At 35.5% G+C, this 19,111-nt stretch overlaps 3 protein-coding genes across 3 annotated transcripts; all 3 read left to right on the forward strand.

Moving 5' to 3' along the window:
* Positions 1 to 1,073: 1,073 nt before the first annotated feature.
* Positions 1,074 to 5,588, forward strand: LOC129910895 (heat shock protein 83-like). Its single transcript, XM_055988490.1, has 3 exons — positions 1,074 to 1,209; positions 1,285 to 2,221; positions 4,096 to 5,588. Exons 2-3 carry the CDS (start codon positions 1,285 to 1,287, stop codon positions 5,301 to 5,303), a joined length of 2,145 nt encoding a protein of 714 aa, XP_055844465.1. The 5' UTR covers positions 1,074 to 1,209; the 3' UTR covers positions 5,304 to 5,588.
* A 1,100-nt stretch (positions 5,589 to 6,688) lies between these two features.
* Positions 6,689 to 7,386, forward strand: LOC129910898 (UPF0235 protein C15orf40 homolog). Its single transcript, XM_055988494.1, has one exon. It carries the CDS (start codon positions 6,843 to 6,845, stop codon positions 7,254 to 7,256), a length of 414 nt encoding a protein of 137 aa, XP_055844469.1. The 5' UTR covers positions 6,689 to 6,842; the 3' UTR covers positions 7,257 to 7,386.
* Positions 7,387 to 10,058: 2,672 nt separating this feature from the next.
* LOC129910894 (heat shock protein 83) lies at positions 10,059 to 13,893 on the forward strand. The gene is made up of 3 exons (XM_055988489.1): positions 10,059 to 10,238; positions 10,362 to 11,307; positions 12,423 to 13,893. Exons 2-3 carry the CDS (start codon positions 10,362 to 10,364, stop codon positions 13,622 to 13,624), a joined length of 2,148 nt encoding a protein of 715 aa, XP_055844464.1. The 5' UTR covers positions 10,059 to 10,238; the 3' UTR covers positions 13,625 to 13,893.
* Positions 13,894 to 19,111: the final 5,218 nt, after the last annotated feature.

Genomic DNA, 19,111 nt, shown 5'->3' on the forward strand with positions numbered 1-19,111 from the left:
ATTTTAATTTCCACCAGCTTTTAGCTGAACTGTCAAAAAACTCGGATTAAAGTGAGAAAGCAACACTTTGTCCCTTAAAAATCACCTGATCCATGGCTGAACCACTGCTTACCCACCAATAATCTCGAGATTTAAGGCTTAACTACATACACCACTTTTTGAAAAAGTACAAAAGTGAAAATATTTTTTTTCTCGCAAACGCAATTTTTTTGTAAAAAAGAGTATACACAATGTTTTTTGGACGAAAAAATAAGCCTTTTGCATCATTTGTTTTTATTTCCGAGCCCGAAAAATTATTCAAAAATGAGTTTGAAAATTTTCACTTTTGTACTTTTTCACTTTTTGAGCCAATGTAGTTAAGGCTTTATTCTAAATCCACTTCGCTAAAATTCGGATTTAGGTTCACCTAGCCTAAATCCAAGGTTTTCACCTACTTTCAATCCGAGATTTAGAATAAATCTCGAGATTTATACTAAATCTACTTAGCTAAATCTCGGATTTAAGGGAGGTGGAAACATAGTATAAAACCGCGTCTGAAACGCGCCCAAAACGAGTCCTAAACAAGTCCAAAACACGTCTAAAACGCGTCCGAAATGCGTCCAAAACGCGCGCAAAACCTGGGGTGACATTCTGTATCTCATAAGCGAACAAACGTTTTCGCGTGTGCGAAAGATTTGCTTCATGGCCTGAATGTCACCCCTGTGACATCACGGAATCAGTCCGTAGTGGAAAATTTCATACAAATCGTCACCACAACCGGATTATGTGATTATTTTATCCGGGAATCATAGAAAATTTTCCGATACGAAAAAATACGTGATAAGGCCGATTATTTTAAATTTAGTGATCCGAAAAAAAACTCTCACAAAATGTGTTTAAAAATGTTCACTTTTTTCAATTTTTTCAAAAAATGGCCGTTGTAAATTATTATTTAAATAAAAATTTAAATTCGACCTGGCACAAAAAATAAACAACCAAACAGTGCAAATTGTAATGCATTTACGAACGAGTATCCGGTTCCACCAGCATTTCTTCTAGAACCTTCGAGCATCGAGTCTCGCCAGAAACTTTTTCAAACACCACTCGATAATTTGTCAATTTATTGCACATTAGTGAAAAGAAGCGTGGTGCGTATAGAAGTGCCGGCCGCAATTTGACTGTAAATTCTCTAATTTTTGTAAAAGTTAATAAAAAACTAAACTTGCAAAGGTAATTAAAAACAGAAATTATAATATTTAACAAGTAAATTAATTAATTTATCAAATAAAATTCAACTCTTTCTAGATGCCAGAAGAAACAGAAACTTTTGCCTTCCAGGCTGAGATTGCTCAGCTCATGTCCCTGATCATCAACACGTTCTACTCGAACAAAGAAATCTTCCTCCGAGAATTGATTTCCAACTCGTCCGATGCTCTCGACAAGATTCGCTATGAATCATTGACTGATCCCACAAAACTGGACAGCGGCAAGGAATTGTACATCAAATTGATTCCCAACAAGGCCGCTGGCACATTGACCATCATCGATACTGGTATCGGTATGACAAAAGCTGATTTGGTCAACAACTTGGGTACAATTGCCAAGTCTGGTACCAAGGCTTTCATGGAAGCTCTCCAAGCTGGTGCCGATATTAGTATGATTGGTCAATTTGGTGTCGGTTTCTATTCGGCTTACCTTATTGCCGACAGAGTAACTGTAACTTCCAAGCACAACGATGACGAACAATACGTTTGGGAGTCATCTGCTGGTGGTTCATTTACCGTCCGTCAGGATAACACTGAACCCCTTGGACGCGGTACCAAGATCGTCTTGCACGTGAAGGAAGATCAGACCGATTACTTGGAGGAGAGCAAGATCAAGGAAATCGTCACCAAACACTCGCAATTTATTGGTTATCCTATTAAATTGTTGATTGAGAAAACACGTGATGAAGAAGTCAGCGATGACGAAGCTGCCGATGAGTCAGAAGAGAAGAAAGACGAAAAGAAAGAAGACGAACCCAAGTTGGAAGATGTTGGTGAAGATGAGGACGCTGACAAGGATAAGAAAAAGAAGAAGAAGATTCAAGTTAAGTACACTGAAGATGAGGAATTGAACAAGACCAAGCCCATTTGGACAAGAAATCCCGATGATATTTCCCAGGAGGAATACGGCGAGTTCTACAAATCCTTGACCAACGATTGGGAAGATCATTTAGCCGTCAAACATTTCTCTGTTGAAGGTGAGTTGCTTTGTTTTTTTTTTCTTGTTTGTATATATCTAATTTTCAAAAGCACATTTTTTCATGCTTGCTTAGATTAAATCAAATAATTTTCATTGTGTTGAAATCAAAATTGTCCAATCCATGCTGTTTAAAAGAAATTTCTAGACCACTCTTATCTTAGCTTAGAAAACCGCACTTGAGGCGTAAACTGCGGTTTTCATTGTATTCATTGCTTGCAAAAACTGCAAGTCATTGACACACAGTAGTGTTTTTGCCTTAAAATGTATCTAGAAGTTTCAGTTCAAACATTTTTTTCCTTAATTCTTGTACACTTTTTTTATTATTTGCAAGTTAACAAAGAGCTTACCACAAATAATTGTTTGTGTGAATTTTTCTAGAACAATTTAGTTCTCTTGTTGGAACTTGAAATACCTTGGTATAATGATTCATTATGACCATGATTAGCTTTTGGGGAACTCCCCTTTTTACAGCTGAGTCAAATTCTTATGTCGTTTTCTATTTGCGAGATTAATGTGAATTTCCATTTGTCACAAAAAAATCAATTTTTATTTTTAATTATTTTTGATCTTTTGTAAAAAATATTGGGAAATAGGTACTGGTATCTCATATTCTATTTGCAAAAATATATCATTTTGTATTGATCTGAGATCAAATTATCCAGATCTCGAATTTTGAATAATTATTTGTGAATTTACTTGTAGCTTGTAAGTTATCAGCAAATTTCTGTTTCATAAAAAATTCGAATGACTAATAACTACAAGTAGTATCGTAACTTCAAGCAAATTTACAAGTAGGTATGTTGAGTATTTCTGTTTCATAATTGGTTATTAGTTATTTGGTAGTGAAATAACTGCAATTAAAATGCAGTCCTTTAATTTTTATGATGCAAAAAAAAGCGATTATATCAATCTTCCTTGCTTTGTGACAAAAAAGTCTTGGCTTTGAAATTTTTATGAATTCATCTTTCTGTAATATGCACTCTTAGTTAGGCTTGTAGTTTTTTAAAAGCATAATAATTTGAATTTGCCATACTCAAAAATAACAACAAATCATGCTTGTTTGAATGAAAGAAATGTTAGAGAAAAAAAAATAAACAAACGAAAAATCTGAATTTGTTTATTAATGATTTCTATGGTGATGACTCCAAAATAGTTAAAAAATAAAAAGAAGATATTTATTGCCCAATTATACAAAAATAAAAAGATTTGAATAGAATTTACAAGAGATAGTTGAATTTGTTACAAAAATCTCTGTTTGAAATAAAAATCCACATAACTGGCTGAACAGAATGGAAATTCGCTTGTGGCAAAGAAAAACGCCGTGGTACAAGATGTCAAATAAAATCGCTCAAAATGTAGAAAAGATGAACAGAATTATGTGGCGCACTGAAATGTCAATTGCCTTGAAAAAAAAATAATATTAACTGAGCAACCACATTAGAAACGTCAAAAGTCATTGCGCTTGTAGCTTGAAGTAAAAGTCGACTCGACTTGTACCACAGCGAATTTCCTTGCCACAGCCACAGCTACGTATTCTGGCACCAATATACTAATTTCATACTTTTTAACTTTGACAGCGACACAAGCCACAGACACACATTCTGGTCTACCAGTAAGAATCAGATTTGTGAATCTGACAACTAAAAAAAAAGTGGGAAAAATCTCAGAACTATTTGCTACTTCAGATTAAAAAAAAAAAACGGAATCGTCATTCAAAAATCTGAATCTCAATTTTTATCAAGATTTACACAAGTACACGCACTTTCACAAATCTGTGATTTTTGCACAAAAATCTCAAAAGCAAATAGAAAACGACATTATAGAAACTTCCTATGAACTTGTAATTAAATTTGTACTTTTTCTATTTTTCAGGTCAATTGGAATTCCGTGCTCTCCTCTTTGTACCCCGTCGCGTGCCCTTCGATCTCTTCGACAACCAAAAGAAGAAGAACAACATCAAATTGTACGTTCGTCGTGTGTTCATCATGGACAACTGCGAGGATCTCATTCCATCCTACTTGAACTTCATGAAGGGTGTTGTCGATTCCGAGGATTTGCCATTGAACATTTCTCGTGAAATGCTCCAACAAAACAAGGTTCTCAAAGTTATCCGCAAGAACTTGGTCAAGAAATGCATGGAATTGTTTGAAGAACTCACCGAAGACAAAGAGAACTACAAGAAATTCTACGAACAATTTAGCAAGAATTTGAAATTGGGCGTCCATGAGGACAACAACAGCCGTGCTAAACTTTCTGATTTGTTGCGTTACCAGACTTCAGCTTCAGGTGAAGAAGCTTGCTCATTGGCCGACTATGTTAGCCGCATGAAGGAAAACCAGAAGCACATCTACTTCATCACTGGTGAATCACAAGACCAAGTCAGCAACTCGGCATTCGTTGAACGTGTTAAGAAACGTGGATTTGAGGTTGTCTACATGACTGAACCCATCGATGAGTATGTCATTCAACACTTGAAGGAATACAAGGGCAAGCAGTTGGTGTCAGTAACCAAGGAAGGTTTGGAATTGCCAGAAGATGAGGAGGAAAAGAAGAAGCGCGAAGAAGACAAGGCCAAGTTTGAAAACCTGTGCAAGGTTATGAAATCAATCTTGGACAACAAAGTCGAGAAGGTCGTCGTTTCCAACCGTCTTGTCGAATCACCATGCTGTATTGTCACATCGCAGTTTGGTTGGTCAGCCAATATGGAACGTATCATGAAGGCCCAAGCTTTGCGTGATTCCTCCACCATGGGATACATGGCTGGAAAGAAACATTTGGAAATCAATCCAGATCATCCAATTGTCGATACACTCCGTCTTAAAGCTGATGCCGATAAAAACGACAAAGCTGTCAAGGATTTGGTCATCTTGCTTTTCGAGACATCCCTGCTCTCATCTGGTTTCTCATTGGACAGCCCACAAGTTCATGCTTCCAGAATCTACCGCATGATCAAGCTGGGTCTTGGCATTGACGACGATGAGCCAATGGCGACAGAAGAACCAACTGCTGCTGCAGGAGGTGACGCACCACCACTTGTTGAGGATTCTGAAGATGCTTCACACATGGAGGAGGTCGATTAAACACAAAAAAAAAAAAACTATAAAATATTGTTCCAACCGAGCGCTTGCAGCACAATAATAGATTCCATTCACATATATAAACTAAACAAATATAGGATCAACATTAACACATACAAAAAACAAACTCATTTTAGGAACCCCACCATTATGGCCATGCTGCGTTATAGTGGCATCGAAGCCTCCACTGCATTTTTTTGAAAACTTAGCAATTAGGCTTTTTAAAGTTTTAATTCTTCTTTTTTTATTATAAATTGGTGTGAAATAAAGTTTTAGGCTTTATAGAAATTTTCTTTGTGTTTAATTTTAAATGGAAGTATGGATACATTTTTGTCGTTTCTGGTAGAGATAAACGGGAAGGGTATAATTCTAGTTTTGCTTTGTTTCTTCGGCTGGAAGTCGAAGCGGAAGGGTATGATTAAAAAAATCTTTCAAAATTTTGTTATGCTACGAATACCGAAAAAAACAATCGGAACCGTAGTGGGAATATGTATACGTTCTTCTATTATAACACTGTCGATTTGTTATCAAACTGGCCGCTATTAGCCCTTTACTTGAAACCTTTATTGATTATGGGATGGGAACTGAACGTTAAGTGTACGTACAAAAAAAAATTAAAAAGTAGGTATGCAGATTGGAAAAGAAGCAAGGACGTGTCCACCTAAACCAATTTTGGGAAAATGCAATGCATCGTAAATCTACATGAAAATTTCCTTTCATTTTGTGTAAGTGTTTAAGTATTTTTTAAAAATACATCAAATATAAGCCATTTTCCTGACTTGAATTTTTTCATATTGGAAATATTTTCTCCTAGAAAGGTGTCCGTGGGAGCGGATAATTCTACGATTTCATACTAATCATACTTTAAAGTGTTCTTCCGCCAGGCAGAAACTCTCCGTTTCGTATGAAATCGGACAAATTTCCACTCCGACGGATACCTCACCGATTGAAGTTAAATTCACTTTTTTACGTCGTGCATCCCAACAAAAATGGATAAGGACATTCCAAACTTGAATGAAAAAGGAGTGAACCACTCCACTGCATGTGAATAATTGTTCAATAAAAGGAGGAAATAGGCGTGTCGCACATAGAATTCTCAAGTGAGATAACGAATTTCACCTGAACACTCGGAGATTTCGGAGAGCAGAGAATTCACCATGGTCATCCTACATAGGTGAATGAGTTTGGCAATGATGCCGAGACGCGACATGGCTATGGCTCTATACAGCTGGTCTCTATTTACGCTATCATGGGTGACTTTAAAATCGATAAAGAGATGGTGTGTATCGAGAACGTAGGAACTCGTTCTGTTCTATCTCAACTGTTAATTTCTCAGAAACATGAACTCACCAAATCAGTTGTCATTTTTTGACGTTTTAAAGGTAAACAAAATTCATGACATTTCTCAATTTCAGAAAACACAAATCAGAAAGTTGAATTTACCTATTATGGCTTTTAAATAGTTAAATTCAAAACTAAATTAATTACATAAATAAATAAACAATTAGTACATTTGTTTGGATATAATTATATATTGAATCTATGAACAATTGTTCGTACTTTAAACAAATAATTCGAACAATGTCCAAGAGTAAAAATAAGAAAACGCCGGTAGTTCCTGCTTCAGAGACGAAAATAGCCAACAACAACGATCCAATTCAACTGGATAAAACTGGAAATATATGCATTAAGATTTTAGCTAAGCCTGGAGCAAAACAAAACAACATCACCGACATAACCAGCGAAGGTGTTGGGGTTCAAATATCTGCGCCACCGTCTGAAGGCGAAGCAAATGCAGAATTGGTAAAATACTTGTCCAAAGTTCTTGGACTACGTAAAAGTGATGTTAGCCTGGACAAAGGATCACGATCGAGGAATAAAATCATTCAAGTCAGTAAAGGAGTGACGACACCAGAGGCAATACTAGAACTATTAAAAAAGGAATCTCAAACTTAATATCACTTTCCTTATGATATTGCGAATTGAACTGTCCAGTTTTTTTAGTTTAAACTTTTGTACTTGTAGTTTTATAATTTGAATGTTATTATTTTTTAATTAAATGATTAAATAAAATTCATAACAAACAGTTGTTTCTATAATATTTTTTGTACATATAAGAAATAGAAGATACTTAAGAATAGACAAATTCAGTAGCTAATTAAATCAAATTGACCGATTTTGCATAGTCTATAGACAAAAATAAAATAAAAGTATAAAGCTCCAAATTCTCCTTAATTATATTATTTTTCCTGATTTCGGGAAATGTGTAATATCGTAATAGGATTACCAAACAGTACACCAAGGAAGTGAAAACAGAAAGTACTTTTAAATACCCAAAATATAATAATTATGAATTGATATAGGAGATCAAACTCTACATTTATGTTGATAGACTATACGACAATTCATGCTGTGACGGACTTTATAAATATTCCACTTAACTTAAGAGACGAATTCATAGCCTGCAATGAGCACAATGGGTGTATCGCATAGGTGTGAAAAAGACATGATTCTAATGAAATCCACATTCAGAATGAAATGCTTCGAAATGTTGAAAGACTAGGTCCTTCGATCATCCCTGTCCTGCTGTATGGGGCGGAGGCATGACCATTGACAAGAGCGGATGAAAACCTTCTGGGTTCCTTTGAGAGCAAGATTCTTCGGGTAATGTTCGGTCCAGTGTGCATCGGCCGACTGGCTTGAGAAGTTTGATGGTTTAGTTAGAGATCAATCCTGCACCTTCCGATATATGAAGGTCTTAAAAACTTTTGATACAAGCAAATGTAGTCACCAGCATTACCTACATTTGTTTCAGAAATGTAACAATTTAATATCGGGAAGCTTGCCGCCCTCTTCTAAGGTCATTCGGACAAAGCCCAGAACACCACAAATGCCAGTTTTTAAAATTTCGAAGCAACTTTGAAAAAAAAGTGAAGCAGATTCAAAATATCGGAAGTAGATTTCAAAATAAAATTTTCAGAACATTCATCACAAAAATGTATTCTAAAAAATTATTTTTTAACAAAATTATTTTTCTCAACTTTTTTTTTATTATGTTAATTTCCAAAAAACCTCTCATGTGCGGGTGGCAACGCTGCTGTTATGTAGGTAAAACGGTCAGGAATTCTTCAAAATCACTTTGATTTTATTTACCTATATGTACATATCTTGAATTCGAATTGACCTCAATTCATCTTTTGAGATTTCAGTGCAGCTTTATTTCTCAATATCCCCACCAGATTCAAAATTGAAGCTACATAAATCCCCTTCTCTAATTCTCTCCTCCAAATTTATTCTTTGAAAAATATTTTTCAACCAACAAAATTGAAGTATAGATCCTTGATCCTAAAAAAAGAGAAGTGGGGAAGTCAAGTAGATTTTATTTTTTTCCCGCAAACGAAGTGCCTACCTAAATCTACTTTTATCGAAGTAAAGTCTGAACCCTGCTGACGAAGTGACGACACAAATAAGTACATACATAGTTCTGTTAACCCCCTTTTTTTGCATTAAACGGGGAGCAACCCACTTTTCTTGTAATTTATGGTTTAATTAGAAAAAGCTTTGAAAAGGATATGCATGTAAATTATGATAAACGATAGCTCGCTTTGCCTTCTATGAACTACATTTCGTTGGTATAGCATTTGGAATACACATTTATTTCGAAAACTCTAAATGCCCAACCATCCATAATAATTCATAAATGGTCATTTTCCCTTTATTTATTACATACTTACTTTAGCTATGTATAATTATTCTTGCTTATTTATTATTGATTGATCTGGATTTTTCTTTGGCTATTTCGGTTTCAAATTTACAAAAATGTACATACATTCACTCTGCATATCATATACAGATAAATGTACATTTGAAATAAAACCAAAAAAACCATGACCTTGATTTCGTGATAAAAATGCAATCGGCTTATGTTTCTGGTTTTATAAACATAAAATAATACTTAATTCTTGTAAATAATTCTCATGACACACTTTTATTTTGTTTAGTAAGCCATTCATTACAATAGACAGATTATTCCAGAATTTTCATTGATAAAATAATCAATTTAAGCAGCATCACACCACAAATTCATCTACAATTTTCTCGAAAAGTCATGGAAACTGACGCACAACACAAAAACAGCTGCATGTAAACAAATAAAATGACATTTCAAATGTTATGCGTTCCCCATTCAAACAAAATTATAAAACATTTAAAAAAAATACTCACAAGAAAGATGAATTTGCAGGCAAAAAATAAACATTTTCAAAAGAGAAATACCAAAAAAATTACATATTTATTCAAAATTTAAAAATTGAACTGTTAAAAACTACAAAAATGTTGATTTTCATGTCATATTTCATGTTCTCTCATGACATTTAGCTTTAAAATGATTTCAAATCTCATGCGAGTACTTTTTTTGCAGATACCTAAAACGCATACTCACATTCCACACAAATATATCACAGTTTGACAAACTCTGTTGTGTTGGTACTAGTCAAGCTGTGTGTCATTATTCTTATTTTACAATTTTATTAATTATTTTTAACTAAACAATGCTATTTTATGAATTAAACTAATATTATTTCAACCTAAACTTGTTATAAAATACATTTTCACATTCCATTAATTTGTATATAAAAAATAAATTCAAAATAACACACAATCCACACATGAAAACCAACCGGATGTAGAGGTAGTACGTTCTAGAAAAGTCAGGAATTTTCCCGAAATTCGCAAACAACAAATAAAAACCGGGCGAATACCACCCCAATTCATCAGTTCAAAAAGAAAAGCGTACAAGTGCAAATCTCTACACAAGTAGCGAAGAAAGTTCTCTCTATACTTTACCAGTATAATATTGGTGTTTTTTTTCAAATTTTGTGAAATTTTGAATAAAGAAGTTATTTAAAAGTTGTTTGCAGAATAAAACAAAAAATCAAGGTAAGTTTATAAAAAAAAAAAGAAAAACTGCAAATTTTTCATTCAGAAAGAGTGTAAAATTCTATGAAGAAAAGCAAAGCAATTTTCTGATATCGAATTTTTATGTTTTCCTGAAATTTCTAGATGCCTGAACAAGAATGTGAGACTTTTGCTTTCCAAGCTGAAATTGCTCAGCTTATGTCCTTGATCATCAACACATTCTACTCGAACAAAGAAATCTTCCTTCGAGAATTGATTTCCAATTCCTCTGATGCTTTGGACAAAATTCGTTATGAATCCTTAACTGACCCCACAAAACTAGACAGTGGCAAAGATTTGCAAATCAAATTGATTCCAAACAAGGCCGCCGGAACCTTAACCATCATCGATACTGGTATCGGTATGACCAAAGCTGATTTGGTCAATAACTTGGGTACCATTGCCAAATCTGGTACCAAAGCTTTCATGGAAGCTCTTCAAGCTGGTGCTGATATCAGCATGATTGGTCAATTTGGTGTGGGTTTCTATTCAGCTTACTTGGTTGCCGATAAAGTCACAGTAACCTCAAAACACAACGATGATGAACAATACGTTTGGGAATCTGCTGCTGGTGGTTCGTTCACTGTTCGCCAAGATAGCTCTGAACCTTTGGGACGTGGTACAAAGATAGTTTTGTACATCAAAGAGGATCAGACTGATTATTTGGAAGAGAGCAAGATCAAGGAGATTGTTAACAAACATTCCCAATTTATTGGCTATCCAATTAAGTTGCTTGTTGAGAAGGAACGTGATCAGGAAGTAAGTGATGATGAAGCTGAGAAAGATGATGAAGAGAAGAAGAAGGAAATGGAGACTGATGAACCAAAGATTGAAGATGTTGGTGAAGATGAGGATGCTGACAAAGATGCTGATAAGAAAAAGAAGAAGACTGTTAAAGTTAAGTACACAGAAGATGAAGAATTGAACAAGACTAAGCCGATTTGGACAAGGAATCCAGATGACATCTCCCAGGAGGAGTATGGCGAGTTTTACAAATCTTTGACCAATGATTGGGAAGATCATTTGGCTGTGAAGCACTTTTCTGTTGAAGGTGAGTTGGTTTTTTTTTTTGTTTTCTTGTTAAATACTTGGGTATTTTCATAAACGTAGGAAATCGTCTTTCTGCCTTGTTACATTTATCAACACACACCAATTCTGAAATAACACATATATTACATTAAGGTGGCACAAACAAAATACATACCCTCTTCTTTTAATAGTGGATTTAAAAAAAACGTGCGATTCAAATTTGAAACAAATGATCGATAGAAAAAAATATTTCCAATTAGGGTGTTCAAAAAAGCTTTTGTTTTGAGTTTGAAAAAAAAAATGGGTTTAAGTGTACAGAAAGTTTGTTAAAGCCTGGTACTCTGCTCGCGCTAAATTTTAGCTCCTATACATCGATAAATTTTATCTGAGCTAAAATGGATCCCATACAAATTATCGATAACTTGTATGGGAATTTTATCTCGGCTAAAATTAAGCGCGCGAACAGCGTACCAGGACCAGGCTTAAGTGCGTTTTTTGCTATAGTAATTTAACTTCATATAGAATTAATTAAATAAATTTTGGTTGCATTCCAAGAGTAAATGAAAAATGTAGCCTTTTTCTGAGCTCCTTAATGCGAATTTATCCAATTTTAAATTATATTTCATAAATCATGTTTTACAAACTTTTTTTGTAGTGAAAATCAATTTTTTTTTTAATTAATAAAGAAAAAAATTTGCACCACCCTAATGCCAATTTTTTTTTTCTTTGATATTCTGGTCAAAATAAATATCCACGTTATTTTTTTTTTTTTATTTCACAAGGAACTGTAGAAGATAACATTTTTTAAGAGCCACCCTAATACAAAAAAATTAAATTTTTACTCTATAATCAAAAAACACGATTTAGATATTTTTTGTGTAATCATTGTATATATAAACTAGTTTATATATACAAGGGTGTAATTCAAAAACGAAATTTTTCAAAAATGAAAAAAAAGAAACATTTCTTGCACCACATTATTAATATTTTTTTCGTGAACTTGAAATACCTTTTTATAATGATTCATCAAAAATTTATGATTAGTTTTTGAAAAACCCCCCTTTTTACAACTGAATCAAATTCTTATTAAACTGTCTATGAATTTGTAATTAAATTTGCATTTTTTCTATTTTTCAGGTCAATTGGAATTCCGTGCTCTTCTCTTTATTCCACGTCGTGTGCCATTTGATCTCTTTGAAAACCAAAAGAAGCGCAACAACATCAAGTTATACGTGCGCAGAGTATTCATCATGGACAACTGCAACGATCTCATCCCAGAGTATTTGAACTTCATGAAGGGAGTTGTTGATTCAGAGGATCTGCCATTGAACATTTCTCGTGAAATGCTCCAACAAAATAAAGTACTCAAAGTTATCCGCAAAAACTTGGTCAAGAAATGCATGGAGTTGTTTGAAGAGTTGAGCGAAGACAAGGAGAACTACAAGAAGTTCTATGACCAATTCAGCAAGAATCTTAAATTGGGTGTTCATGAAGATAGCAATAACCGAGCCAAAATTGCCGACTTTTTGCGATTCCATACTTCGGCATCTGGGGATGATTACTGTTCATTGGCTGATTATGTTAGTCGCATGAAGGAGAACCAAAAGCATGTTTACTTCATTACTGGCGAGTCTAAGGATCAAGTGAGCAACTCTGCCTTTGTTGAACGTGTCAAGAAACGTGGATTTGAGGTTGTCTACATGACTGAGCCAATCGATGAGTATGTCATTCAACACTTGAAGGAATATAAGGGCAAACAATTGGTGTCGGTGACTAAGGAAGGTTTGGAATTGCCAGAAGATGAGGAGGAGAAGAAGAAGCGCGAAGAGGACAAGGCCAAGTTTGAGAATTTGTGCAAGGTTATGAAGTCGATTTTGGACAACAAAGTTGAGAAGGTTGTCATTTCAAATCGTTTGGTTGAATCTCCTTGCTGTATTGTCACCTCTCAATTTGGTTGGTCAGCCAATATGGAGCGTATCATGAAGGCTCAAGCCCTGCGTGATTCATCCACTATGGGATACATGGCTGGCAAAAAACACTTGGAAATTAATCCAGATCATCCAATCATCGAAACTCTCCGCCAAAAAGCCGATGCCGATAAGAACGACAAAGCTGTTAAGGATTTGGTCATCTTACTTTTCGAAACATCCCTGCTTTCATCTGGTTTCTCATTGGACAGCCCACAAGTTCATGCTTCAAGAATCTACCGTATGATTAAATTGGGTCTCGGTCTTGATGAAGAAGAACCAATGGCGACTGAAGATGTACAGAGTGCTGGTGATGCTCCACCACTAGTCAATGACATAGAAGACGCTTCACACATGGAGGAAGTCGATTAAGAAGCTGAAACTGTTGATAGTTTATAGAAAACCAAGTAGTAATTTATTTAAACTAAATTTTAAGATACTTTAAACAAACTAATTTTAACTAAAGGATTCCATTTTTGTTTATTACCGCGTTATAGCGGCACGGCGACGTCATGTTAATATGGAGAAGTTTTTATTTTTTTTCAGTTTAAATAAATTGATTGAAGATAGGGATATTTTTATTTTTGTTTATATACTTTAGAGTTATAACAAATAAAATAAAAATAAATGTTAAAAGAAAAAATTTTGTTATCTTTTATTTTTTTAACTCCTAATGCGAATATTTTTTGAAGCTGAAATGATTTGATGATGAATTGGGAATAGTTTGGGTTTTGGGAATATGGGGCTCTTTCATAAATGCATGGTTGCGCAAGTCTGACGAATGCAAAGCTTTCATTAATGCAAATGACAAATGTCAGGTGTTCATAAATGTAAAACGCAAATATTTGCAGCGCAAATGTGCAAATGAAAAAATTCTCATGCGCAATGAATTTAAACTTAAAGAAAGAAGGAACATGACGTAAAAGATGATACAGCTTTTCTTTGTTTCTCAATTCTGTCAAAATATTAATTGGAAATTCAAAGTTCAAGTCAAAATAACAAAAATAGCCGCGAATTTCTCCATATAATAAATTTGTAAATATTGACAGAAATGTTTAAAAAAAAGTTTTTTTTCTTAAAGGATGGAATTAAGATAATATATTGTTAATTTTGCAGAAGAGGTTGAATTGCAACTTAAAATTTTTGACAAATGACGCAAAGTCGCAAATCAGAAAAAGTGTTCATAAATTCAAAGTAAAATACATGCGCAAATAGTTTTTCTGACATTAGTCTGATCGCAAATGACCGCATGTAAACAAAGCAACCATGCAATTATGAAAGCACCCATGTTTCTGTGAATCAATCAAAAAGCTTAGTCGAAATTTCGTTGCTTCAAGCATGGGAATTTACATCGGTCTTATCACGAATTTCATTCATAGTAGATTTGATATGAATACCTTGAATAAAGTGTGGTCGATGCAATCGAATATTGGCTTTTGTCCATTTTTTTTTTTAAGAAATCGATTTGAAATTGATTTTTTGTTCAGGGCCCTATTTTGTAAAACGATTATCGTTGAAACTACTTCGTTTTCGTTGAAATGCGACTACGTATTACGATAATCGTTTTACTTCAACGATACTCGTTAATCTCTACGACTGCCATTTTCATATTGTTTGATTTTCGTTTCGTTTAGCTGTCATAAAAATATTATTGCGTCTGCTGGTAGAATGCATGTGAGCCTCACAAAAATATTTTTTTTCGGTTTAGTTTGACCTTAAAGCCTGGTACGCTGCTCGCGCTAAATTTTAGCTCCCATACAAATTATCGAAAATTTTTAGCCGAGATAAAATGGATCCCATACAAGTTATCGATAACTTGTATGAGAATTTTATCTCAGCTAAAATTTAGCGCGAGCAGCGTACCAGGCTTAAGGACCAGTTGTACAAACGTGGTTCAGCCTCGGATCAGGAATTTAACCCACCGATTTCGGCGGATTAGCTGCGATTCAACTTCGGTTCAAGCATGTATGTGGCTATTTTTACATATGTGAACCTTGAAAGAGTTCTAAAACGCAACCTTACCACCAATTTCAGAAGATAAAAGTTGCTGAACCACGGATTAAATATTTGTACAACTGGCCCTAAGACTTCCTCGTTTTGCATAGTCGCTCTTTGTCGTGACTATCGTTAACTTCACTATCGTTGACTTGCCGCTCGTTTCGTATCACGTAATATACAACCAGTAAAACATACTCGGCACAATGTTTACGGCACGTAAAACGCATTGAAATCGATTTTAATTCGATTGTTTTTTGTTGAAAGAAATTCGACATAATCAAATATAGTTTTCTATAAAAAATGGTCGCTTGGACCAAATTAGCTACTGCCTTTACTAGATTTTATCGAATCAAGTCAATTTTTATTTTATTGTAGCAAGTTAAGTGCTAGCACCCCAGAATCCCTCCGTAATGAGAATTTGTACGCATTTTTTCATTGGGAACGGATTCTGTGATTGTGTTTTTCGGCTAAAATTTAGCGCGAACAGCGTACCAGGCTATAGGAAATAAATTCAGAAGAATTTTGGCAAATTCTTCGCTCAAGCCTGGTACGCTGTTCGCGCTAAATTTTAGCAGAGATAAAATTCCCAAAAATTTTATCTGAGCTAAAATGGATCCCATACAAATTATCGTTAACTTGTATGGGAATTTTATCTCGGCTAAAATTTATCGCGAACAATAGAGAAAAATCGAGGATCCGAATATTTTTGCTTCTGTAAAGCCTGGTACGCAGCTCGCGAAATTTTAGCTCCCATACAAATTATCGAAAATTTTTAGCCGAGATAAAATGGATCCCATACAAGTTATCGATAACTTGTATGGGAATTTTATCTCAGCTAAAATTTAGCGCGAGCAGCGTACCAGGCTTAAAGCCTGGTACGCAGCTCGCACTAAATTTTAGCTCCCATACAAATTATCGAAAAATTTTAGCCGAGCTAAAATCTATCCCATACAAATTATCGATAACTTGAATGGGAATTTTATCTCGGCTAAAACTTAGCTCGATCTATTGGAATAACAATATGCGGCGTTGAAGCCTTTCATCAAACCAACATAATCGTTTATTAAGAGTCCCTATATATGTATGTGTTCTGAACATGTTCATTTTAAATGAACATTCATTTTGTTTTATCGAATAAACCTTCTTCTTGTTTTAACCTTCGTTTAGTAAGTACACGCGTTTTCTTTTGCTCTGCAATTACAGGTTATGTGCCCAACCATTATTAATTAAAAAGAAGAATAAAAAAAAATTCAATAAATTTTTTAAGTTCCCAAATAAGTTTTTTTGAAAACTCGGAAGATGTCGAAGTCGGATAGCAACCTTTCGTTCGAGAAGCTGCTTGGACGGCAGAATTATTGCAATTGGAAAATTGCAATGCAAGCTTTTCTCGATCTTGATAATTTGTGGTCCGGAGTCATGGAATATGACTTGGACGAGAACGGACAGCCTAAAACTGCTATAGACGTGGACAAAGACAGAAGGGCAAGAAGCAAAATTACCCTTGCGATTGACTCAATTTGCTACATCCATATTCAGAGCGCCACGTCAGCGAAAGATATGTGGCAGAAGTTGGCGGATGCCTATGAAGACAATGGTCTGACGCGTCGTGTTGGTTTACTTCGAAAATTGATAACCACTTCTTTGTCAAACTGCGGTTCGATGGATCGCTATGTCAACGAAATTATATCGTCTTCACAGGCGTTGAACGGTATTGGTTTCCCAATCAACGAAGAGTGGGTAGGTACGCTACTTTTGGCGGGCTTATCAGAAGAATATCGCCCGATGATTATGGCGCTTGAAAACTCTGGCACCAGCATTACAGGTGACGCCATCAAAACGAAACTTCTTCAAGAGATGCAGCCCGGAGAAAGTGATAATGCAGCGCTTTTCTCGTCGAAACACCAAAAGTGGCAACCCAACAACAAACAAAAGCGGAAAGGACCGAAATGTAGACGGTGCAACAACTTCGGGCATATAGCAAAGAATTGCCAAGTTAATTCTAGCGACGGTGGTAAGAAATTTAATGCATTTGGTGTGGCGCTTTCCACAATTGGCCTTGGAAGTCGCGATGAATGGTTCTTCGACTCGGGGGCAACATCACACATGACGTCGTTGCCCGATGTTCTTCTAAATTCAAAAAGAACGACAGGCACAGTCATCGTGGCAAATGGAGGTGAAATGAAAATTGAATCAACCGGCAATATTTTAATGAGAACTGGCATAAGCAATGACGATTTTGTTGAGGTTAGGGATGTGCAGCACATTCCCGATTTAACCACAAATTTGTTGTCTGTTAGTCGCATTGTAAAGCGAGGTCACACCGTTGTATTTCAGAGCAAAGGGGTTGAAGTGCTCGATCAAAATAAAAAGGTAATTGCAACTGGTACTCTAACAAATGATTTATTTCGATTAGACACAGCACAACCGAACAAAGCACTAACTTGTGGCTCAACAACAACCCGAGAACTCTGGCACAGAAGAATGGGCCACCTTAATTACGACAGCCTGAACAAATTAAATAACGGCTTAGCCAATGGAATAAATTTCTCCAACAAAGTCGAAAAGGATTGCAAAATTTGTCCTATCGGCAAACAAATAAGACTACCCTTCAAAAAGCAAGGTAAGAGAGCTAATGAAATTTTAGAAATTGTGCATTCGGACATCTGTGGTCCAATGGAACATGAGTCTCTCGGGGGCAATCGTTATTTTTTATCATTCATTGACGACTTTACGAGAAAAATTTTTGTATATGTTTTAAAAACGAAGTCAGCACACGAAGTGTGCGAAAAATTTCAAGAATTTATAAGTTTTGTTGAAACCCAAAGTGGTAAGAAAATCAAAAAGATCCGTTCAGACAACGGAAAAGAGTTCTTAAACTCGAAATTTCAAAACATAATTAAAATAAAGGGTATCCACCACCAGACAACAAACGTTCATACGCCAGAGCAGAACGGGCTAGCCGAAAGAAACAACAGATCGATAGTAGAGAAGGCCAGATGCATGCTTGCAGATGCCAACTTGTCGAAGTCGTTTTGGGCGGAAGCCGTAGCATATTCTGTATACCTGTTAAATCGATCACCTTCCAAAGGCACAGGCATTACTCCTGAAGAGGCATGGACTGGATTCAAACCAGATTTATCACTCATAAAAGTGTTCGGCACAACAGTCATGTCACACATCCCTAAGATAACTCGACAAAAGTTCGACCCGAAAGCACATGAATGCATACTTACCGGATTTGACGAAAATACTAAAGGTTATCGTCTTTACGATCCCATCAAAAATATTATTTTCAAGAGCCGCAATGTAACCTTCATCAATGAAGATATTTGCGATGGTGAATCTTCACGAAAATATCCGATGGTAAAACAATGCAGTGAAAACAGTGCGCCTAAAACTCCGAGATTTGTTGAATTGAATTTATTCAACGAAGTCGACAATAATCTCCAAGAAGGTGTTGAACTCAACAACTCGATGTCTTGTAAGGATGGTTTAAGCCTAGACGAAGGTGACAACTCCCACTCAGATGTATTCAATCCAATTGTGAATGATCCAGATGTGGCAATCCCCAATTCCAATGTCGATGCGCTGCCCAAGCAACCTAACTCAAAGTTAACAAAATTAAGGCGCAGCGAAAGGGAGCGCCATATACCAGAAAAATATAAAGATTACATCACAGGCGAAAACATTAGTTCTTCTTCTGACAATGACGATCTCTATGATGACTGCGAACCCGAGATGAACCAGCATGTTACAGCAGATGACGAACTCGAATCTGGACTTGTGGCGCCTCAATCGTATCCCAATAGACTTTTTTCGGTTGAAAACCAACTAGTGCTAAACTCTCACGATTCGAGGCGC

Source organism: Episyrphus balteatus, chromosome 2 (assembly GCF_945859705.1).
Source record: "Episyrphus balteatus chromosome 2, idEpiBalt1.1, whole genome shotgun sequence".
In the NCBI taxonomy this organism is placed as follows: Eukaryota; Metazoa; Arthropoda; class Insecta; order Diptera; family Syrphidae; genus Episyrphus; species Episyrphus balteatus.

What these genes read in the sequence shown, in the direction of transcription:
- LOC129910895 (XM_055988490.1), top strand. Translation starts at nt 1,285, where the DNA reads ATGCCAGAAGAAACAGAAACTTTTGCCTTCCAGGCTGAGATTGCTCAG. An exon ending in CAAACATTTCTCTGTTGAAG is followed by an intron (nt 2,222 to 4,095) that starts GTGAGTTGCTTT and finishes TCTATTTTTCAG; the next exon opens with GTCAATTGGAATTCCGTGCT.
- LOC129910894 (XM_055988489.1), top strand. Translation starts at nt 10,362, where the DNA reads ATGCCTGAACAAGAATGTGAGACTTTTGCTTTCCAAGCTGAAATTGCT. An exon ending in GAAGCACTTTTCTGTTGAAG is followed by an intron (nt 11,308 to 12,422) that starts GTGAGTTGGTTT and finishes TCTATTTTTCAG; the next exon opens with GTCAATTGGAATTCCGTGCT.
- LOC129910898 (XM_055988494.1), top strand. Translation starts at nt 6,843, where the DNA reads ATGAACAATTGTTCGTACTTTAAACAAATAATTCGAACAATGTCCAAG.